Raw genomic sequence first — 23,791 nt, 5'->3', positions numbered from 1 at the left:
AGCGCAAATCGCCTCATATGCATTGCCCTTTGTCCCAGAAGCCACACAACAGAAGGAAAAACCCTGTGCAGTGCAAGCAGCCATCTTGGACAGGCAGGCAAGGTAGATACTTCAGCCAGGATAACCTGCAGATCTCTTCTGAAGAGCTCAAGACATTAAATCGACAATTTCCGGTAAGAATATAAACATGATATAGGAGTGTTCGTATCCACATATAGCTAACACATTTATAAAACTTTGAACCTTCTGTGTTACAAATTATAGTGGCTAGCTAACAGCAAGCTACTTCGCTAATATAGTTAAGTTAGCGGTTAGCTAGCCAACGAGTAAAGTGTCTACTAGCTAATGTTATCTATCTTGCGCTGTGTAATATATTACCATTCTTCACAGGCACTCGTGGTTTTGTTTAGCCATTGTGGATCTAGCCAGGTGTCTGTCGTTTTTGGGAACAGGCCATTGCTTTTGAGCTAACGTTGGCTAACTACTGTAGTATCCGAAAGAGTAACGTTACGCTGGCTAGCTATCATTTGTTGGCCCCAACATTTCGCCTAAGTTAGTTATCAAGGCTCATGTCATGGTAACGGTATTCCTCCCTTTAGGTCGACACGGCTAGCTACCTGTTCGCCAATAAATGATGACACATGTATTATGGTTAGCCAGTTTAGCCTGTTTCCAGCTGGCTAGTTAGCTAGCAGGTCGATGGAGATGGCTAATGTTAACTAGTCTAGTACGTTATGGTCATAGCTGGACATTTAACTGCTCCAGCTAGCAACACACACCTCTCCCAACTTCACTGCCAGTACATTTTACAATACATTATTTTAGCGTCCCGTCTAAACAATAAACCAATATGCTAGCTTTCTAAACAGACTGTTGCCACGGCTTGTGTTGATAGCATCAGCTAGCTAACGTCGTTGGCCAGTAGATAGGGGCTTTGGGGTGTTATATTCGTAGGTAATTAGTTTATCAACCTTTTCATCTCATGTAGCTAGCTATAGTCAGATGTGTGCTTTAACTGTCATGAGCAGTTAGCTAGATTATATCCTCCCACTAGCCTACACTGTCACAAGCCAACTGTATTGTTCTGAAATTGTGGCGTTCATTCATACATCAAAAGGTCCAACGCAGCCGTTTAATCTCAATATCAAATCATTTCTGGGTAACAATTAAGTGCATTACTGTCATTGTTTTCAATTTAAGTTGTAAAAAATAAACAAACAATTTCTCAAGCATAAATGTTGCTAGGACTGTTTTGGAGTGGTCTGATTGAGGGGTCTAATGCAGGGTTTCCAAAACTCGGTCCTGGGGCCCCACTAGGTGCATGTTTTTGGTTTTTGCCCTAGCACTACAAAACTGATTCAAATAACCAACTCATTATCAAGCTTTGATTATTTGAATCAGCTATGTTTGGGAAACCCTGGCCCAATGGAAGGGACATGCAACCTAAAAACTAGCTTTTATTGGCAGAGAGGAGGGCAAACTCTTTGTTATTGGTCTATTAACTTACTCTGCCTGGCAGGCAGTCCAACCCAATTTCATAGTGTGGAAATATATTTAAAACACAGGAAAATTACATTTTTTACTGCACAGGCCCTTAGTTTAAAAATGTATAGTACAGTTGCTGTTTAGCTCAGCCAGCTATCCAGTAATAACATAGATGACACATCATGCATCCATATCTAGGCCTTGTCTCTGACAGTAAAGGCTGGCCCATCACTGAAATATTTATTTGATATAAGAATGAGGCTTTGATTAGGATGGGATATGAATGTATTCATGTAGATGTGTCATCACCTGAGATACTCCTCTCCTCTGTGTGACAAGAGCTGAGGCATTTGTTTTTTTCTTGGCCTTGAATTTTACTTTGATGGAAAAATATTCCCTTAAAATGGCAGATCACACAGTGAAAGAAATACACTGAATGTGCACTGATTGAACCCAAGTTTTGCAATTGATTTGTCCATTCCATCTCTGCCTTTGGTAATGGTGATCACAACCCAAATGCGCTTCTGCAATTTACAGCAGGATTTTGTTTGTATAGCAGCATAGCAATATGACAATGAGGAAGAGAAAAAATAGCCCAGATGTACAGTATGTGACACCAATTATATTTGTTCAACAACAGGAAGTGGATGTGATAAGGTGACAGCGCTCTGTTTTATGAATCAGTGCTAGTGTATGGAGAAGTGCTGAGACTGCAGTCTGGTCACATGCTCTCAATCGCGCTCTCCTTGGATGTATACTTCTCCAGGGCCTCGTTTGGGGAAAAAGGGAATTATTCCTATAATTTACCCAAAGAAGAAGTAGCCCTAGTGTACAGCTCTAGTAGGCCTATAGCTTTCGCCTTATGGAAAAACTCACACGAGTCTGGAGGCACCACATGACAGAGGGTCATGTGAGGGGAGGCAGTCAGGCTAGCAGCAAGGCTAGCAGCAAGGCAGGCTGTGATACTAGTGCACGTCACGGTCAGTGTATCAAATCCCTTATTGGAGCTTATCCCACACGCTAACTACATGACTTCCCTTACCACCTCAACTGTCTTTATACTTGTTTACTTCTCTACTGTACTCTCGCTGCACTTTGTTTTTCAAGCAGGCAGAGCTGGAATGGGGAGTGAGGCCATTTTGTTGTTGGCCAGTTCAGGGGAGTGGCACCCAAGGGTCTCTGACCAACCCCATGCCGAGAGGATGAGGCGACGGGGACACCTTGACCTGGAATTAACCCCCTCAGATTCAATTCTGGAAGATGATCCTAAATATCAGTCTTCCGTGATTAGTTTACTCAATTTGCCTCTTTATATCACAATGTGAGGGTTCTTAATTCACCCCTCTTTCTTCACCCGGACTGTTCTCCTTTAACACTCCTTCTCTTCTTCACCTTCTCCCATCTTCTCTCAAGTCAACCCACCCCAGCTCTAGCCTGAGGCATTTGTCATAGTGCTATATTGTTTAGCAGGAAAACTTGGTCATTGAACAGCAGGCCACATCATGTGTTTTTCTGGTTTGCACCAGGCTCTATTGCATAGCAATTTTAATCTCCAACATCTGGTTTAACTGCAATGCATTTATAATTGCTGTGTACTGAACCACAGACTTAAGAGAAACTTCTCAGATAGAGAGAAACATTCTCTAGAGATGATAACAGATAGCCTAGTCACAATTAATCGCAAGTTAGAAGACTTGTATGTGTAGGCTATTATTCAGGGTGATTGATTTGTAATCAGATCCCATTGTTCCCTTGTGCCTTCTACTTGCATTACAGATGTCCACTCTCAGTTATAGTGTGAGACTGAATTACTGACAAGTGAATTATTTGAATCGATCGTGAGAATGCCTTCTCTCTTCCTGAAAAGTTGATGCTCTTATGTGAAGTCAGATCATGTATTCATAAACAAGGCTGATTTCAATTTGAGACTATATTTAATCCAAGCATTTGTTTGAATATTTTCAAATGTAAATGACTGTGTGTGTATATTCCTGATTATCACCCATCCTTTCTTATAGACTATGGAATAGACTATATTACCATATAAGCAGCAATGGATAATAATTCAGAGAGGTGTCTGTGCTATAAATAGCAGGCAGCTTCTAACAGCGATGCCTGATCGTCTCTTTATATACAGTACCAGTCAAAAGTTTGGACACCTACTCATTCAAGGGTTTTTCTTTATTTGTACTATTTTCTACATTGTAGAATAATAGCGAAGACATAAACACTGAAATAACACACATGGAATCATGTAGTAACCAAAAAAAGTGGGTAACTGTGCCTTGAATTCTAAATCAATCAGATCATCCGTTCACCTGCTCTGCGTCTCACAAAGACACGACAGTTGGAACCAAATATCTCAAATTTGGACTCATCAGACCAAAGGACAGATATCCACCAGTCTAATGTCCATTGCTTGTGTTTCTTGGCCCAAGCAAGTCTCTTCTTCTTATTGGTGTCCTTTAGTAGTGGTTTCTTTGCAGCAATTCAACCATGAAGGTCGGATTCGTGCAGTCTCCTCTGAACAGTTGATGTTGAGATGTCTGTTACTTGAACTCTGTGAAGCATTTATTTGGGCTGCAATCTGAGACTGGTAACTAATTAACTTATCCTCTGCAGCAGAGGTAACTAAGGTCTTCCTTTCCTGTGGCGGTCCTCATGAGAGCCAGTTTCATCATAGCGCTTGATGGTTTTTGCGACTGCACTTGAAGAAACATTCAAAGTTCTTGAAATGTTCCGTATTGACTGACCTTCATGTCTTAAAGTAATGATGGACTCTAATTTCTCTTTGCTTATTTGAGCTGTTCTTGCCATTAATATGGACTTGGTCATTTACCAAATGGGGCTATCTTCTGTATACCACCCCTACCTTGTCACAATGCAACTGATTGTCTCAAACGCATTAAGAAGGAAATCAATTCCACAAATTAACTTTTAACAAGGCACACCGGTTAATTGAAATGCATTCCAGGTGACTACCTCATGAAGCTGGTTGAGAGAAAGCCACAAGTGTGCAAAGCTGTCATCAAGGCAAAGGGTGGTTACTTTGAAGAATCTAAAATATATGTTGATTTGTTTAACACTTTTTCTGGTTACTACATGATTCCATGAGTGTTATTTCACTGTTTATGTCTTCGCTATTATTCTACAATGTAGAAAATAGTCAAAAATAAAGAAAAACCCTTGAATGAGTAGGTGTGTCCAAACTATACATTGAAGAATCTTATATCTAAAATATATTTTGATTTAACACTTTTTTTGGTTACTACATGATTCCATGTGTTACTTAATAGTTTTGATATCTTCACTAATCTTCTACAATGTAGAATATAGTGAAACAATAAAGAAACCCTGTAATGAGTAGGTGTCCAACATTTTAACTGCTACTGTAGGTGTAGTTAGTTATAATTCTAACCCATATGAATGAATGTCGCTCAGCAGAAAGGCAACAGATGAGTTGTGTGGGTAGCTGGTATCTAGGGATACCAATTACTTAGGGCCTAGACCTGTGTGTTTCCATGCAGTATCTAGCCAGACTGTTAAGTGGAATTTAAAGGTGCTACTTGTCCTCCCTTGGGTACTCTTGTGAAATGACACCTGCTAGTGGTTCTGACAGAGCCTCTGTATAATGGACTAGGGAGACGCAAGGAAACGCTATCCCTCTTAAAACCTCTCCTCTTCTACAGCCTAATGTAACGTCTTCCTTTCATTTGAGATTAAAAGGAGCTGTGCACATATGATGCAATTTCCTGAATGTGAAGTCTAATGAAATTGCTTGCCTCAAAGTGACACAACACTGCTGGGGATGTTGGCTGCCTGTCCTTGCTGTATCGATGACACAGTTGGCTAGAAGCCTCATATTTATCTGAGTGTATCATAGAAAATAGCTGCTTATTTTCTAAGCAGATCGATGTTGTTCTTTTTTAATGTTCATACACACACCTCAGTCTGCCTGGGACCATGGACCTAAGCCTTTGCTGTTGTGGAGAGTATAGCCTTGTTCCCCCATTGGCTAAGCACAGGACAAGGCTAATGCTTACCATTCAATTTAAACCTCTCTGTTTACTCCGACATCTGTCTGAGAGTTCTCAGAGCAGCAGCAGTTCGAGGTTTGTGATGCAGAGAGAGGAAACACGCCATTGAACATGGTGCATAATGGTGATGATCAACCAACCCAACATAAACACCCATTTGGTCCTATGCACTTGTTTTAGCTTCTGTTGTGTGAGATTAGGCAACATCTAGAGAAGTTCTCTATCTTCATCTTGATGAAAACGAGTGGGTAAGCGATTTTGATTAATGAGCCTCTCAAAATGATAACATCCGTATTGTAATTGGTGGTTATTCATCCTCTAACTAACCCCATTAGTTAATGGCTGCTGGCCTGAAGATCATAATGGAAACTTCAAATTGTAGGTGCATCTCGGGATAGTAATACAGGGGAGTCTGGAGTCTGGCTCTGCCCCGTCTCCACTTGTTACAGTCCGTGGTACTGTTCTGAATAAGATGGCTTATTGGAAGAGCTCCCCTGACAGGCCCTGTTCATCAGTGTGTGTGATCTATGATGACCCTCCCTGTCTTTATTTATTTTTATTTTTTGCAGCCTCCCTCCCCTTTTAGGTCTCTTTTCCCCAGCTAGGCTAAGAGTCGTTGTCAAATCCTGGTTGGTTTCTCTTCTTACACAACCTGCCCACAGGGTGCGTCCTAATAATCTTTCCTTTCTCCTGAAGTGTACACTCGTTCACCACTTCCCACAAATCTAAAGACGTTGGATTGGTGGAGGCATGAGCTAGAGCTAGTTTCCACCATGTTTCTTATACCAGAAATGTCCTTTCAAATCAGTGAAGTGAAAAAGTGCGCACTTTGGGAGGAAGGACAGATAATTGGGACCTTTCCAGTGATAGCTGGGTGAAGCTTGACTTCTTCATGCTGATTTGATGGACAGACATCAGTTGAGTTTGGCCCTGTAGATTAATATCCGATATTGGAGTTACAAATACGTTGACTTTATGTGGTCAGATGCATCGCTATCAGATGGTTTCAGCTCTTCCAGCTGGGTTGAGTCCTACCCATATGTTTGAGAGGTCAGTGCTCCTGGGCCTGCTGTCTAACTGAGAAATCACATGACAGGAATCCTGAGAAATCAGGAATTATTCATACTACCTAGAATAAAGTTTTAGTTCTCATACAGCACACCAGCTGCTCAGTCTGTCTAGTACGGTCTGAGACATGGTGACATCATTCTTTACTGAGCATGTTGACCAATTCACAGGCCCATGCTATCTGCCAGGCATAATGTTGTAGTTTAATGTTATGGAGTGCCAGTGGTCGAGCAGCGAGATGCAATGTTTCAGTTGACTAAGTGTGTGGTCAAACCAAGCACTGTACAATTAAATGGGATAGTGAGTGGTGTCGACAGACAGAATTCAATGATAATGTGTGGTTTCTGCATGATGCCCAGCTAGAGTCGGTTCATAGACAGCACCCTGATTCTTTCTCTGACTCACCTTGAGCCTTTCTCTCTCTTTCAGAGTCACGATGGCCACCGCACCGTACAACTACTCCTACATTTTTAAATATATCATCATCGGTAAGTGAGCCGCGAGCATGCGTGTTGGATTGGAATGGAGGCCTGTTTGTTTGTGTGTACAGTGCTGTATGTAGGTCACCCATTGGTTGCAGTTAGCACACAGCTCACTGAGATGCTACAAGCACTGAAAGAGCACCAATCACGAGACTAGAACCGTAGCTCAGGAGTTGGTTCTGGTCAGGTCATGTGGTCAGGATTACTCCAGGTCTCAACCATGACCCCATTACAGCAGATTCCTTTTGATTCGGTATGTGGGTCGCCATCTCTATTTTTTTTCATCAATAAATGTTTTCCCCGGAAGCTAGCCTAAGCAAAGCTAAATGGTTTGTGTTCTAATGACATACTGTACCGACAATGTGCTCGTAACAGGGTTATTAATGAACTTAAAAAATAACGATTGCTCTCCTGTTTGATTTAAATTACCAACAGAAGCAATGAGCGTACAATAACCTTATGCATCGTTGGTGCATAGCCCAGGCCAAAATGTTCTGAGTTGTGGTGGTAGTTTTATCTTGTTGTGCATTCCACTCTTCCCCTTCATCTATTTTCCAACCAGTTTGGCACCTCAAAATAGGGAAGTTAAATCTCCATATCTCTCCAACTCCCTGGAGCTTGTTTACCCTGCTGCGTTGAGGCCTTTAAAACCCCCACCTCAATGTCAACTTTGTGGACTTGTTTGACAACTGCCAAAGGCCCCCTCTTGTTTGCTGTCTGTTACCTAGACATTAATGTGGTCATACAACACACACACGTCACTTTAGCTCCGTAGCTAGAGCAGACATTCGTATATAGGCCTTAAAGGTGCAATATGCAGAAATCGCTCCGCCATTTCCTGGTTGCTAAAATTTGAGTAGTTTGCCTAATTTCAGAACTAGCACACAGAACAGATCTACTGCTTCTTAGACTTGCTTTCAATAAGAATGACAGATCTATGACTCACATTTCTATGTGAATTTATCGGGTCACCCAAAAAGATACATATTGCAGCTTTAAAAAGTAAATAAAATGCTCTGCTCTCCCCACTCCACTAGAGGTGACCATGCCAGCTATTAAGTCAAAGCCCTGCAGGCCTGTTCATGCTGCCTCTTCAAGCGCCCTCCATATGTGTAACGCACACAACTGGCAACCACCATAGCATTCTGTTAACAATGTCTGAGGGGGAGAGGGAATATGCTCTTTCTGTGTTACAACCAGAGTTGTTCCTGGTCAGACCGAGTGTTCAGTGAAAACGAATCCCTTCATAGGAAAATATGAAACAAGTTGTATGTCTGTGTTTTTTTTGTCCTCTCCGTCTTGTATGTAATGTTAATATTTGAACATGGATCCTGACACATCTCCCTCTCTCTCTGTAGGGGACATGGGGGTAGGGAAGTCATGTTTGCTTCACCAGTTCACAGAGAAGAAATGTAAGTACATCCCCGGCTCCCCACTGACTCCAAACAAATACCCCCCCCCATCTCACACAGGCTGTAGGAATGGACTGTTTCACTTTAAATCCCCTCTGACGACTTCAGCTCATTGAGAGAGGGGGGGAGTTTGCGTGCCACTTTAAATCCCCTCTGACGACTTCAGCTCATTGAGAGAGGGGGAGAGTTTGGGTGCCACTTTGAAATGTGTGTCTGCTTCATGTTATTTGTGTGTGCTTTCTCAGCTGTAGCCTCAGTCAGTTCACTATAACACCCAGGCGTTTGAATGCATTTTAATGGCATTATTAGCAGGCAGCAGTAAATGCAGATGCTCTGCTCCTCATTCATCTATTTAGCATCGCATCCTGCATGGCCCGTAGACTGGGGCTCGGAACAGGCAGCTGCTTTGTGAGTGCTGAATGCCAGGTTTGAAGACTTCCTCCCTGTCTCTGGTTAACATTGAAATGCAAGTGGTAAAAAACCAACTGATCTGCCAGTCTGAAATGGATACTCAACCCAACCCACCTGCAATCTCTGTTCCCTCACAATGGAGGTGATGAAGTGCGTGTATACGGTCAAGGGTGCACCTGTTTTCTCTGTGTGGTTAGATGTGTTTGTGACTGTGTGGAAAGATGCGTATGTGTATGGGTGCTGTTCATAGTTCAAGTTGGTGCTAGCTATGCCACTGGCAGGCTGTTCTATATGGTAGGGAGAGAGATTGTGCAGGGGAAGGAGGAGGTGTAGTAACAGTAAATGGAGTAGAGAGCAGGTTAATCACAGCAGTCTGACACTCCGGAGAGGAGGAAGGGAGAGCGAGAAAGGGAGGCAGACTGCGGAAGGTCGACTGAGTCAGACTTCCGTGATGGGAGATGTTGTCGGTGAAGAAGATGCGAAGCAAGAGGTTTCACCAATGCATTTCTTTGGGCTTATTTTGTCCCGACACTTGTTGCCTGCCTTCCCCGCCTTTGGGAAAACGACTCTCATTGTTTGGGCGGAGACACGAGCATCTCGTCATTATTTTCAGATCTCTGATGTAGTTCACTCCCCAGAGTCTCTTCATGTCTCTTGACAAAGTGACAATACTCTGTTTTTGATATTTATTGAATTCTGTGTGTTATAGAGGAATGTTGCCTCCTTGGATTCCTCATAGCTATACTGACGATCTATTCCTTTCCCCACCTCTCGCTCCTCCAGTCATGGCGGACTGCCCCCACACGATCGGCGTGGAGTTTGGCACGAGGATAATCGAGGTGAGCGGCCAGAAGATCAAGCTGCAGATCTGGGACACGGCGGGCCAGGAGCGCTTCAGGGCCGTCACGCGTAGTTATTACAGGGGGGCCGCGGGCGCACTCATGGTCTACGACATCACCAGGTACACACACACACACCGACGTGCCCGAACCTTAATGCTCCAGGTAGAAGCTGTCTGTAGGCAAAGAGCTAGGGTCAAATTACCCTTCCCTTCTGCTCAAACCATACAGAAAAAAAAAAAAAACTGGCCTCCGATAAGCATCAAGGGCCAACTTCATCCTACTCCCACCTAGTCCCCTCAGCTTGTTCTACAATACACAACCCACCCCGTTAGCTGTACTAGTCAGATTGCTCTCGGTCTGTAGGCCTATATGTCTGTGTGGGAGACAAAGGAAAGGAAAAGGGGCAGATGGCCCTCTCTTCCTGAACGAACATGGTGTCTGCATCCTGTTGCCCTCCCCACCTTCCTCCCCCAAACTGTGAGAATGTATCAGTGGCCATCTAAACTAACAGTGGAATGTGTGTCTCCTCTCATAGAAAGCATAGGCTCAGAGTAAAGCTTTAAGTAGTGTAGTATTTCTATATTGTAGTTTTCCCACTAATAGTAGTTGGTGTCTATGCAGCATGTCATTGCCTCTTTTTTATGAATTGGGATTCGATTGCTCGTTTGTTCCCTAGCCTAATTTTAGCGTTCCATATTGACACCTGTGTCTCGGACTCTAAGAACTGTTGTCAAAACTGAATCAGTAAGCGATATCAGAAAGTTTATTCTATTAGTGAAAGGATATATATAGATACAGACCCAGGAACATTTCTCCATTCGTCACGGCCTCTCCTTTGATCCCACTTATGATGTGGCACACTCTGTTTTGTCCCGACCTGCCACCAGGTTAACTAACTCCCACTCTTCCCTGTGTGTGTTCCACAGGAGAAGTACGTACAACCACCTCAGCAGCTGGCTGACTGATGCCAGAAATCTGACCAACCCAAATACTGTGAGTATGGTTTCACACTGCTTCTCTCTAGCTGCCTGTCAAACACACTGTGTCTGGTTGGATGTACTACCAAGTAGTCACTCCTTCTTGCATTCTCTCATCTAATGCTCTTTGTGTCTCTGCTGTATCCCAACGCAGCACACCCAGTGTGTATGATTGATGCCCCAGAGCCCTGTCCATCTCTAAATTGCATTTTGACTATATGATTATGGCCAAATCACGCTGCTTTCATGTACAGATTAGAATATCCATTTAGCTTGCTTATACAACGTCAACATCCTAAACTCACTCAGACTGTCTGCTTGTTTGTACCCGAAGACCACAGTCTAGTTGGAAAATGGGACATGACTAGTGCCCAGATGCATTGGAAGTTGTATATTCATTAGAGGTCAACCGGTTATGATTTTTCAATGCTGATACCGATTTATTGGAGGACCAAAAAAAGCAGTTTTAAAATGATTATTTTATATATACATACATACATACATACATACATACATACATACATACATACATACATACATACATACATACATACATACATACATACATACATACATACATACATACATACATACATACATACATACATACATACATACATACATACATACATACATACATACATACATACATACATACATACATACATACATACATACATACATACATACATACATACATACATACATACATACATACATACATACATACATACATACATACATACATACATACATACATACATACATACATACATACATACATACATACATACATACATACATACATACATACATACATACATACATACATACATACATACATACATACATACATACATACATACATACATACATACATACATACATACATACATACATACATACATACATACATACATACATACATACATACATACATACATACATACATACATACATACATACATACATACATACATACATACATACATACATACATACATACATACATACATACATACATACATACATACATACATACATACATACATACATACATACATACATACATACATACATACATACATACATACATACATACATACATACATACATACATACATACATACATACATACATACATACATACATACATACATACATACATACATACATACATACATACATACATACATACATACATACATACATACATACATACATACATACATACATACATACATACATACAGTGCCTTGCGAAAGTATTCGGCCCCCTTGAACTTTGCGACCTTTTGCCACATTTCAGGCTTCAAACATTTTTAACAAATCAAAAACTGAAAAATTGGGCGTGTAAAATTATTCAGCCCCCTTAAGTTAATACTTTGTAGCGCCACCTTTTGCTGCGATTACAGCTGTAAGTCGCTTGGGGTATGTCTCTATCAGTTTTGCACATCGAGAGACTGACATTTTTTCCCATTCCTCCTTGCAAAACAGCATGAGCTCAGTGAGGTTGGATGGAGAGCATTTGTGAACAGCAGTTTTCAGTTCTTTCCACAGATTCTCGATTGGATTCAGGTCTGGACTTTGACTTGGCCATTCTAACACCTGGATATGTTTATTTTTGAACCATTCCATTGTAGATTTTGCTTTATGTTTTGGATCATTGTCTTGTTGGAAGACAAATCTCCGTCCCAGTCTCAGGTCTTTTGCAGACTCCATCAGGTTTTCTTCCAGAATGGTCCTGTATTTGGCTCCATCCATCTTCCCATCAATTTTAACCATCTTCCCTGTCCCTGCTGAAGAAAAGCAGGCCCAAACCATGATGCTGCCACCACCATGTTTGACAGTGGGGATGGTGTGTTCAGGGTGATGAGCTGTGTTGCTTTTACGCCAAACATAACGTTTTGCATTGTTGCCAAAAAGTTCAATTTTGGTTTCATCTGATCAGAGCACCTTCTTCCACATGTTTGGTGTGTCTCCCAGGTGGCTTGTGGCAAACTTTAAACGACACTTTTTATGGCTATCTTTAAGAAATGGCTTTCTTCTTGCCACTCTTCCATAAAGGCCAGATTTGTGCAATATACAACTGATTGTTGTCCTATGGACAGAGTCTCCCACCTCAGCTGTAGATCTCTGCAGTTCATCCAGAGTGATCATGGGCCTCTTGGCTGCATCTCTGATCAGTCTTCTCCTTGTATGAGCTGAAAGTTTAGAGGGACGGCCAGGTCTTGGTAGATTTGCAGTGGTCTGATACTCCTTCCATTTCAATATTATTGCTTGCACAGTGCTCCTTGGGATGTTTAAAGCTTGGGAAATCTTTTTGTATCCAAATCCGGCTTTAAACTTCTTCACAACAGTATCTCGGACCTGCCTGGTGTGTTCCTTGTTCTTCATGATGCTCTCTGCGCTTTTAACGGACCTCTGAGACTATCACAGTGCAGGTGCATTTATACGGAGACTTGATTATACACAGGTGGATTGTATTTATCATCATTAGTCATTTAGGTCAACATTGGATCATTCAGAGATCCTTACTGAACTTCTGGAGAGAGTTTGCTGCACTGAAAGTAAAGGGGCTGAATAATTTTGCACGCCCAACTTTTCAGTTTTTGATTCGTTAAAAAAGTTTGAAATATCCAATAAATGTTGTTCCACTTCATGATTGTGTCCCACTTGTTGTTGATTCTTCACAAAAAAATAGTTTTATATCTTTATGTTTGAAGCCTAAAATGTGGCAAAAGGTCGCAAAGTTCAAGGGGGCCGAATACTTTCGCAAGGCACTGTGTATATATATATATATATATAATGCACACTTTTATTTTAACTTAATATAATACATAAATAATGAAACATGTTAAATTTGTTTTAAATAATGCAAAAACAGTATTGGAGAAGTAAAAGTGCAATATGTGCCATGTAAGAAAGCTAACGTTTAAGTTCCTTGCTCAGAACATGAGAACATATGAAAGCTGGTGGTTCCTTAACATGAATCTTCAATTTTCCAGGTAAGAAGCTTTAGGTTGTAGTTATTATAGGACTATTTCTCTCTATACAATTTGTATTTCATATACCTTTGACTATTGGATGTTCTAATAGGTACTTTAGTATTGCCAGCCTAATCTCGGGAGTTGATAGGCTTGAAGTCATAAACAGCGCAATGCTTGAAGCATTGCGAAGAGCTGCTGGCAAACGCAGTAAAGTGCTGTTTGAATGAATGCTTACGAGCCTTCTGATGCCTACCACTGCTCAGTCAGACTGCTCTATCAAATCATAGACTTAATTATAATAAAATAACACACAGAAATACGAGCCTTAGGTCATTAATATGGTAAAATCCGGAAACTATAATTTCGAAAACAAAACAGTGAAATACGGAACCGTTCTGTATTTTATCTAATGGGTGGCATCCATAAGTCTAAATATTCTTGTTACATTGCACAACCTTCATAATTACATAAAATTCTGGCAAATTAGTTCGCAACGAGCCAGGCGGCCCAAACTGCTGCATAAACCCTGACTCTGTTGCACAGAACGCAAGAGAAGTGACACAATTTCCCAAGTTAAAAGAAATTCATTAGCAGGCAATATTAACTAAATATGCAGGTTTAAAAATATATACTTGATTTTTTTGTTTTTGTGTGTGTGAATTTTACCCCCTTTTCCTCCCCAATTTCGTGGTATCCAATTGTTGTAGTAGCTACTATCTTGTCTCATCGCTACAACTCCCATACAGGCTCAGGAGAGACGAAGGTTGAATGTCATGCGTCCTCCGATACACAACCCAACCAAGCCGCACTGCTTCTTAACACAGCGCGCATCCAACCCGGAAGCCAGCCGCACCACTGCGCCCGGCCCGCCACAGGAGTCACTGGTGCACGATGAGTCAAGGATATCCCTACCGGCCGAGCCCTCCCTAACCCGGACGACGCTGGGCCAATTGCGCGTCGCCCCAGGGACCTCCCGGCTGCGACAGAGCCTGGGCGCGAACCCAGAGTTCAGCTGGCGCTGCAGTACAGCGCCCTTAACCACTGCGCCACCCGGGAGGCCCGTGTATTGATTTTAAGAAAGGCGTTGATGTTTATGGTTAGGTACACATTGGTGCAACGACAGTGCTTTTTATGTGAATGCGCTTGTTAAATCACCTGTTTGGTGAAGTATGCAATGATTCAATGATAAATTAACAGGCACTGCATCGATTATATGCAACGCAGGACAAGCTAGATAAACGAGTAATATCATCAACCATGTGTAGTTAACTATTGATTATGTTAAGATTGATTGTTTTTTATGAGATAGGTTTAATGCTAGCTAGCACCTGACCTTGGCTCCTTGCTGCAGTCTCCTCATGGAGTGCAATGTAATCGGCCATGATCGGTGTCCAAAAATGCCCATTTACCGATTGTTATGAAAACTTTAAATCGGCCCTAATTAATCGGCCATTCCGATTAATCGGTCGACCTCTAATATTAATATCTGTATCTTTCACGGTGTGTAGCCGATACAGTATTGCTGAATCCTTTTCTCCCACTGGTGCTAAGTTCTGTAAGAGCTCTCGCTCAGTGAAGTGTGTGAGCTGTCTCGTATGTCGTTTTCTGCCTATAAGTGAGTGAGGATGTGAGTTTAGTGCCTGCCAGGCTGCTACTGCCACTGTGTTAATGTGTTTGGTGCCTGGAGGACTGACCGACTCATTCTGTCCTCCCACAGGTGATCATTCTCATAGGTAACAAAGCAGATCTGGAGGCCCAGAGAGATGTCACGTATGAAGAGGCCAAGCAGTTCGCTGAGGAGAACGGTGAGACAGGGAACACCCTCGGGCTCAATGAGAGGGATGATGGGAGAGGAGTAACTCGCATCAATCTGTCTCACTCTATTCCACCCTATCTGAATGGCTGTGAGAATGCCCCCAGGCCCCCCCATTCTCACAAGTGATTGGAAGGGGGAGTGTGAGGGAGACCAAGAGAGAAGACTCCTCCATATAGGGAGGGATGGAGAGTTTGAGAACTAGCAACTCGTCTCTGATTGAGAGGGTGAAAGAGAGTAAATGGAGCATACATTCAGGTACAGAGGGAGAATGCAAAAGAGGTGAACGCATAAGTGAGGACATATTCATAGAGAGCGAGTGAAAGACACTATATACAATTATAGTGGATTTATCGGTGGTGACGGTGTTTCCTAACCTCAGTGCAGTGGGCAGCTGGGAGGAGGTGCTTTTATTCTCCATGGACTTTAGTGGTCCTAAAGCACACTTATCTCGTTTTGTATCACATGCCAATGATAAAAGTGGGGTGACAATAATGCAATTTCAGAATGTAGGGGGGGGGACATGTCTGTCATTGTGAAAGTTGCACCCCTGAGCATAGGTATGAGGATGGTTGGGGATCTTTAATTTTCTTCTGCAGTAGTCTGACTCCATCTTTTGTCCATTCCTTGTTACAGGTCTCTTATTCCTGGAAGCCAGCGCAAAAACGTAAGGCGTAGGCCACTGCCTGCTTTTACCTCACATTTGGTCTGAAATGCTTTGTGTTCCTAACAGTGTGACTGACTGTGTCTGTCCTCTGCTCAGGGGTGAGAACGTGGAGGATGCCTTCCTGGAGGCAGCTAAGAAGATCTACCAGAACATCCAGGACGGCAGTCTGGACCTGAATGCTGCAGAGTCTGGTGTCCAGCACAAGCCCTCCGCACCCCAGGGAGGCCGGCTAATAACCAACGAACCACAGCCCCAGAGGGAAGGCTGCGGCTGCTAATGACCAACGCCTCTCTGTTCTCATCCTCCCTCCATCTCCCCCACCCCACTCCACTGGGGCTGCATGAGTGTGGGGCACGGGTGGGGGGAGGGAATGAGGGATGGGCTGAATGGGAGTGTACCTCTATGAATCTGTCATTCCTCCTCCCCCACTTTTTTCACTTTGTCTTCTTCCTCACTTCTCTTGTTCCCTCTCTTCGTCTGCCCCATTCAGTCCAGCTCATCTGCCATGGAAACCCAGATCCACACACATTTAATATATATACAAACATGGGTTACTGACAAAGATAGGTAATGTTCATAACAGTCAGAATAAATGCTTTTTAAACGTTTCCTTTTATAGCTTCTACTATATACACCGATCCACCACATCCCAAACCAAGCCTGTGTAGTCGATAACCGCCATTGACATGAAGCTATCCAGACACACTCCCCCCGCGTCAGTCCTGCATGGTTTAATGTTCTAGGACTGTTTTAAACTGAAATGGTTAGTGAAGGGATTGATGTAGTAATGTATGACGCAGCCCCGCTACTGCGTGTGTCTGTTCATGTTTGGTCTAGTTGTTGAACAGGGTCTAGAGCAGTCCTTAGCCAAAGCTTTCCCCCTGGTCCTTATGGTGAAGCTCTGATGGTGTCCTACAGTACAATACACCTCAGTGTGGCAACACTAGTGTAGTAGACACTTAAAGCCCAAGAGACCTGGAATTCCCCAGAATCTCCTCTACCTACATGACGTCACAGGAAGGGGGGTGGGATTTATGACTGTTAATGACACTTCAAATAAAACTTCTCATCTTGTTTTTTATGGGAAGGATTCCTTCAGATCATCAGTTTCATTGCACCCGCCCCATATCAATACAATCTGTCCTTAACAGCATTTTCTTTGTGGTTTGCCTTGTTATGATTTAATGTTAAATATTTTCTTTGCTGCACTTGCTCTACTATATGGTAATATTGTGGAGAACATGGAACTGGTTTAACAATGAGGAAAAGACTGGGGTAGAAGTTTACCCTATTCCAGTCCTTACTCTGAGGTGAAGAATTCAAACTGACCCCAGATCAATGCTAAGGGTCATCTTAGACCTGTCTGCACCACAGGTGTAGGGTTCTCTCACCATAGGCTTGTATAACAAGACCAAGCAACACGCCTCATATTGGATGAGTGACACTCATCCCAACTCAATTTCTGTACCATAGAATAATTCCCCCAATTCGGCAGCTGTGTATATAGCTTATATATGTTGGTGACCATGCTACTTTGAGGATAAACAAACCATGCTGGCTTCGTAGAGATCTGTACAGTTGTTTGTGGGATGCTTGTATTTCGTGCTTGGGAATTCTGTAACATAGTTTCTATGAATAAATGTGTATGGACAGACTTCCTCTACTCACTAGTGATGGTTCCATCTTGTTTCTTCCCTCTGTTCAGTCTCTGGGTACAGGGAAAGTGTGGTCCATTTCCTCCTAACTCTTGTTTTTTGAAGGGGCGGGGGGTGGAGAATGTCCAATTTATTTTGGTTTTACTCTTTCCATGTTGTATTGGAGGGGCCTGTGCTGTGGGGATTGGCTGCAGGGGGCTAGTGATGGCTCCTTGTGCTGTCCCACCTCTGCTATCGGAGTCACAACGTACATGTATACATTGAAGGAGCTGTGCATGATTAAGATGTTGACATTTTGATTTCAATGACGATAACATGCTCTAGACAAATACAACCTGTTCTGCTTGCGTCATTCGTCACATTGTCCATGGACAATCACACTTCCACCAATACTGTGAAGTAAAAACACAGGACATTGTTGCAAATTGCTTTGTATTTTAATGTTACATTGCACCACGGTTACAGGGAGGAACAAATGGAAGAGGAAAAAGAAAGTGTACTTATTTACAAAGGAGCAAAATTAGTCTAAAAAATGTTGAGGCGGCTCGGATCCAACAAAAGTAGTGGCATGATTTTTATGGGAAGAATAAAACAAGGAGTCAACATTGAAATAAAGGCAGCTTGTGGTTGATGGCATCGCAGTCAGACAGGGCAAAGGTACATTTAACTGAAATCATTATTTCAATGACAAGTAGAAAAGAAACACGTCTTGGTCACCCCCTGACTACACAGTGAGATTTCATTGGTTTGTTAAGTAGTAAGACAAATTGCATGTCCTCCATTTATTACAAGCCATCCAACTCCAGAAGGTGTATCTTGATGGAGACAGTGTTCAGTATGGAATATGACTGCCTGAAAGCAGTATTTGTAAGGTCATACTGCTCTGTTTATAGTTTGGCTTTCAGTAGAATTACAGAGTAATTCCCCATAGTGTTAAGGCACTTTATTCAGACGCAAGATGTTCCCAGGTCTTCTTTCCTCTATGGCGCAATACTGACAGTCGCACATCTTTACCATTCACATCAGAGATCGGCAGCAAGCGAAGGGGAAAAAGGTAGAGACAATGTGCACTTCCCATTGTAAACCACGACAGTAAAGGAAAGAATGTGACATGCGTTTTGTCTAGTGTCATGATTGATGCAGAATTGGGCCCAGGCCTCCATAGTTAAGGAAAACTAACTTCTGAATTTTGATTCTGAACACAGTAACCAGTCTTTAGTGTTCTCTGACCTCCTGTAAAGCTGAATAAAGTCTTCCTCTGAGGTGTGCGTCATGCTTAAACCGTCCAGTGGCACTAACATGTCCTGCCCTCAATGTCAATGTGGCCTCTCTGCTACCTCTGAACGATGTCACTGATCTCTTTGACAGACGAGAGCAGCTTGCTGAAGTCCTGCTGCGCTCCACTGGCGCCCCCGGTGGAAGCAGGGCAGATCTGCAGCTCGCGCAGACTGCTCTCCAGCTTGTTGATGGCCTCGCGGAAGGCAAACTTGTTCCTCATCTGCTGGATGGAGTCCACGTAGCTGACGCAGTACTTGGACAGGTTCTTTCCCGCCTCCAGCACGGCGCTGTGGCTGCCTGTCTGCTCAGAGTTGTGTCCGATGGCGGTGCGCAGCAGGTCCGTGCCCTCCAGGACCATCTCCCTGGTGATGGCCGAGTTGGGTTGGCGCTCCGGGAGCGCACGCGTCTTCCTCAGGGAGCGGCGGGTGTTCATCAAGGGGATAAAGGCTGTGGGAGAGGCCTGGTCTCCTGGGGAGTTGAGGGAGGAGAAACCCAGGGGGCTGGAGGTAGAGCCAGACACTGAAGAGGAGGAGGTCTTTAATGGCTGTGGTTTGTAGGAAGTGGTGTTGAGGTTGAGTTTCTTGTGGGCCTCCAGGGGAGAGCGGACTTGGTCACTGAAGCTAGATGGGTAGTGGGGGTCTGAGGCCTTGGCTTTGGCATCTGTGGGTGAGGGGAGCTCGTGGGTGGGGCTGCGGGAGATCTTGGCACTGGGGGGTGGAGGGGGAGCAGGTTTGGTCTTCTGGAACTTGCCTCTCTCCCTGGGGCCGGAGGAGTCCAGGTTGGGTTTGTGGCGGCGGGCCCTGCACTCATCCCCAGCTGCCCCCAAAGCAGGGAACACGTTGGGCTTGAGCAGCTCGGCCTGCAGGGCGCTGGTCTTGGAGTTGTCTACCCCCAACACTAAAAGCCTTCTGCCAAGCTTGGGCGTCAGGAGGCTGGGCTCAGCGTCCTTAAACACCTCGTCTGACATGTCCTCTGTCTTCTTGGGCAGGCGGGGCGGGGGGGTCAGGGTGCCCATGCGAGGGGCGCTGATCTCTGGCTTCTCGTTGGCCCTCTTGCGTGGCAGGGCGGGCTTGCTCCTAAAGGTTCCCGAGTCAAAGTGGCCTTTATGCAGGTCGCGTGGCAGCGTGACTGACTTCCACTCAGTGCGCTCTGAGCCCGGGGGCATGCTAGAGGCCGAGGAGGAGCGCAGGAAACGCTTGGAGTTAGAGACTATATCCTCCTCATTGGGTGTTTTACCCACTACACTGGGCACCACCGGCGTACCTTTCTTCCTGGCATGATGCGGGTGGAACAGGGGCCCTGGGTAGGTGGGGCCCCCGTTGGTAATACCCCCTACCCCATTGTTGTTAGCACTCGGGAACTTGCTGGGGTCGATGGTATGTGTAACACTGAAGGCTGAAGAGACGTTGTTGAAGTCGTCTCGGGGGTCGGGCGCTAGCCCCAGTCTCTCCGCGTGTCCGTCCATGTCCCTGAAAGAGCTGCTGCGTTTGGGCGGGGCGGGCGCAGTCTTCTTCTTCTTCTTGATGAGGTTGAAGAGGCTGTTGCGGGACTTGTCCTTGTCTTTGGGCAGGAGGCGGTCGTCCTCGTTCAGGTTGCTGTCCAGGAACGGACGTTCTTTCCTTGGGAGCATGGGGGACACAGCCACCTCCGGCTCCACGGCGTCTGGGTGAACACACAGATATGCAAATCATCAGTTTGGAAGACACTGTAGCATTGAAAATGTAGTAGAACATTGTTTAAATATGGGTTCCATCCACTTTAGGGTGCAGTGTATTCGGACGAGGGGTAGATAAGTCTCACCAGGGCTGTCTCCGTCTCTGTCCACATTCCTACGGAGGGTCCTGGTCTTGGTGGGCAGCTGTGGAGCCTGTTGGATGGGGCCCAGTGTCACCTTCTTCCCTTTCTTCCCCAGCTCCTTCTCCACCTCTGTCACATGATACACAAACAAGCATCAGAGACTGTTTTAACCTACTACTTACTCTGATGTACAGCAACTGGAAAACATATGGTAATGACCCAAATCTCTCGGTCCGATCTTTTTGAAACAAGCACAAAACCTACAGCTAATGCCTCAAATTAAAGTTGTAGTTGCTGTCTTAAATTCAGCTATAACGTGTGTAATTGTGACAGGTGTTCTCACCGTCAGAGATGCTGGATTCCTGAAACATGGTCTCAAAGGCCTGGTGGGTCTCTGCAAAGGAGGGCCGTTCCGCAGGGTTCCACTTCCAGCCTGGGAGAGGAGAGAACAGGAAATTGGTCATGTCTAGAAGGGATACAGCTATTGTTAAATTAAGTCAAAATGTATATATTTTTGTTGCATTTTAACTAACCCCAACCTGTTGCATAAATTCTCCTCACCTATGAAAAGTCAATTTTACAAAAGCTGTATCCCTTCAAGACAAATCCCAGGAAATGAGGTTTGGTACTAGTCAATCATTTAATTCCAGTAGACATTACACAAACAAAAAAATGAAGTACTGACTGGCTCAGCCAGGTTGTGCTAATCAGCCATTATCTGATGTAAACCGAGTGAACAAAACATTACGAACACCTTCCTAATATTGAGTTGCACTGCACTCCATTTTGCAGTGGATTTAACAAGTGACATCAATACGGGATCATAGCTTTCACCTGGTCAATCTATATGGAAAGAGCAGGTGGTCCTAATGGTTTGTACACTCAGTGTATGCATACTCACAGGCCCTCATGAGCTGGTAGACCTTCTCTGGGCAGCCCTCCGGCCGGTCCATGCGGTAGTCCTTCTCTAGGAGCTCATACACCTGGGAGAGGTCTATGCCAGGGTACGGAGACATCCCATAGGTGGCGATCTCCCATAGCAACACTCCAAACGCTGGGAGTTTGGGATGAAGTACAGAGATGAGTCAATTTTCATGCCAAAACAGGACTATTCATGACATTGTAATCGTAAACACTGAACAAAAATATAAAACGCAACAATTTGCACAATTTTACTGAGTTACAGTTCATAGAAGGAAATCAGTCAATTGAAAAAATGAATTAGGGCTAGAGTTGATCACGCTGTTGATTGTGGCCTGTTGTCCCACTCCTCTTCAATGGCTGTGCGAAGTTGCTGAATATTGCCGGGAACACGCTGTCATACACGTCGATCATCCCAGACATGCTCAATGGGTGACATGACTGGTGAGTAATGCAGGCCTTGGAAGAACTGGGACATTTTCAGCTTCCGGGAATTGTGTACAGATCCTTGCAACATGGGGCCATACATCATCATGCTGGAACATGATGTAATGGCAGAGGATGAATGGCACGAGAATGGGCCTTAGGATTTCGTCAAGGTATCTGCATTCATAAATTGCCATCGATAAAATGCAATTATGTTGACTGTCTGTAGCTTAATGCCTGCCCTTACCATATGGAGCACTGATCATGTTGACATCAGCGAACCGCTCACCCACACAAGCCATCTGTCGTCAGCCCGGTACAGTTGAAACCGGAATTCATCCATGAAGACACGTGCTACTGTCCCATCAAAGGTGAGCATTTGCCCACTGAAGTCAGTGAACTACAGTCAGGTGAGGACGACAAGCACGCAGTTGAGCTTCCCTGAGACGGCTTGTGATAGTTTGTGCAGAAATTCTTTGGTTGTGCAAACCCAGTTTCATCAGCTGTCTGGGTGGATGGTCTCAGACGATCCCAGAGGTGAAGAAGTCGAATGTGGAGGTCCTGGGCTGGCATGGTTACACGTGGTCTGTGGTTGTGAGACCGGTTGGATGTACTGCCAAATTCTCTAAGATGCCGTTGGAGGCGGCTTATGGAAGAGAAATGAACATGAAATTCTCTGGCAACAGTTCAGGTGGACATTCCTGCAGTCAGCCTGCCAATTGAACACTCCCTCAAAACATCTGTGGCATTGTGTTGTGTGATAAAACTGCACATTTTGGTTCCATTTTATTGTCCCCAGCGCAAGGTGCACCTGTGTATTGATCATGCTATTTAATTTTAGAGAAAAGCTTTTTGTGCATATGGAACATTTATGGAATCTTCACTTTACATGTTGCATTTATATTTTTGTTCAGTATAAGTCATTCTAAATACATTTGTCTTTGAATTACTGTCCCATCTCCAAACTCACCCCAGACGTCAGATTTGATAGAGAACTTGTTGTAGGCCAGGCTCTCCGGGGCAGTCCACTTGATGGGGAACTTGGCCCCAGCGTGGGCCGTGTACGTGTCCCCCGTCATCAGCCTGCTCAGCCCAAAGTCTGCCACCTTCACAAGGTGGTTCTCCCCTACCAGACAGTTACGGGCTGCTAGGTCCCTGGAGCAAAGAGAACATGGCGTCAAAGGCAGCACTATGTTTTTATTTTGGATGGCAATCTCTTCTAATATCCATGTCTTGAAGTGTTGGCGTTGCGTGCACACTTGAGCAAGCAGGGGAGTCTCGACAAGCTTGAAAATTGACGGCAGGACATAAATCATAACACCTTCTAGACCATCATAAAACATGCTGGGGCAAAGTCAATCTGACAGCAATAGCACACATACAGTGCATTCGGAAAGTATTCAGACCCCTTTACTTTTCCCACTTTGTTATGTTACAGCCTTATTCTAAAATGGATTAAATAAATACAAAATATCCCATAAAGACTAAGTGAAAACAGGTTTTTAGAAATGTTTGCAAATTAACAATTACA

At 44.0% G+C, this 23,791-nt stretch overlaps 2 protein-coding genes across 5 annotated transcripts in view; one reads left to right on the top strand and one right to left on the bottom strand.

The window, feature by feature from the left end:
- Window positions 1-91: 91 nt before the first annotated feature.
- rab14l (RAB14, member RAS oncogene family, like) lies at window positions 92-17,853 on the top strand. The gene is made up of 8 exons (XM_021590909.3): window positions 92-173; window positions 7,020-7,078; window positions 8,431-8,484; window positions 9,679-9,856; window positions 10,664-10,730; window positions 15,421-15,508; window positions 16,153-16,183; window positions 16,280-17,853. The coding sequence occupies exons 2-8, from the start codon at window positions 7,027-7,029 to the stop codon at window positions 16,458-16,460; spliced, it is 651 nt and encodes a 216-aa protein (XP_021446584.1). The 5' UTR covers window positions 92-173; window positions 7,020-7,026; the 3' UTR covers window positions 16,461-17,853.
- Window positions 17,854-18,256: 403 nt separating this feature from the next.
- LOC110509795 (tyrosine-protein kinase ABL1) overlaps window positions 18,257-23,791 on the bottom strand; it is a 64,133-nt gene continuing 58,598 nt past the window's right edge. For all 4 annotated transcript variants that reach the window (XM_021590908.3, XM_090226932.1, XM_021590906.3 and 1 more), the window contains 5 exons: window positions 23,231-23,415; window positions 21,815-21,967; window positions 21,257-21,346; window positions 20,917-21,042; window positions 18,257-20,778 (listed from right to left, as the gene is read on the bottom strand). In XM_021590908.3, coding sequence (XP_021446583.3) covers window positions 19,172-20,778; window positions 20,917-21,042; window positions 21,257-21,346; window positions 21,815-21,967; window positions 23,231-23,415 — 2,161 coding nt within the window. In that variant the 3' untranslated portion in view covers window positions 18,257-19,171. The remainder of the gene's footprint in view (window positions 20,779-20,916; window positions 21,043-21,256; window positions 21,347-21,814; window positions 21,968-23,230; window positions 23,416-23,791) is intronic.

The sequence above is a fragment of the Oncorhynchus mykiss genome, chromosome 29, assembly GCF_057628025.1.
Source record: "Oncorhynchus mykiss isolate SJ-2025 chromosome 29, ASM5762802v1, whole genome shotgun sequence".
NCBI classification, from domain to species: domain Eukaryota; kingdom Metazoa; phylum Chordata; class Actinopteri; order Salmoniformes; family Salmonidae; genus Oncorhynchus; species Oncorhynchus mykiss.
This window is presented reverse-complemented; position numbering and strand designations above follow the sequence as displayed.

Excerpts from the sequence above, each read along its gene's own strand:
- rab14l (XM_021590909.3), top strand. The coding sequence starts at position 7,027 with ATGGCCACCGCACCGTACAACTACTCCTACATTTTTAAATATATCATC. Across the intron at positions 8,485-9,678 it reads CCAGTTCACAGAGAAGAAAT|TCATGGCGGACTGCCCCCAC; the intron begins GTAAGTACATCC and ends TCGCTCCTCCAG. Across the intron at positions 10,731-15,420 it reads ATCTGACCAACCCAAATACT|GTGATCATTCTCATAGGTAA; the intron begins GTGAGTATGGTT and ends GTCCTCCCACAG.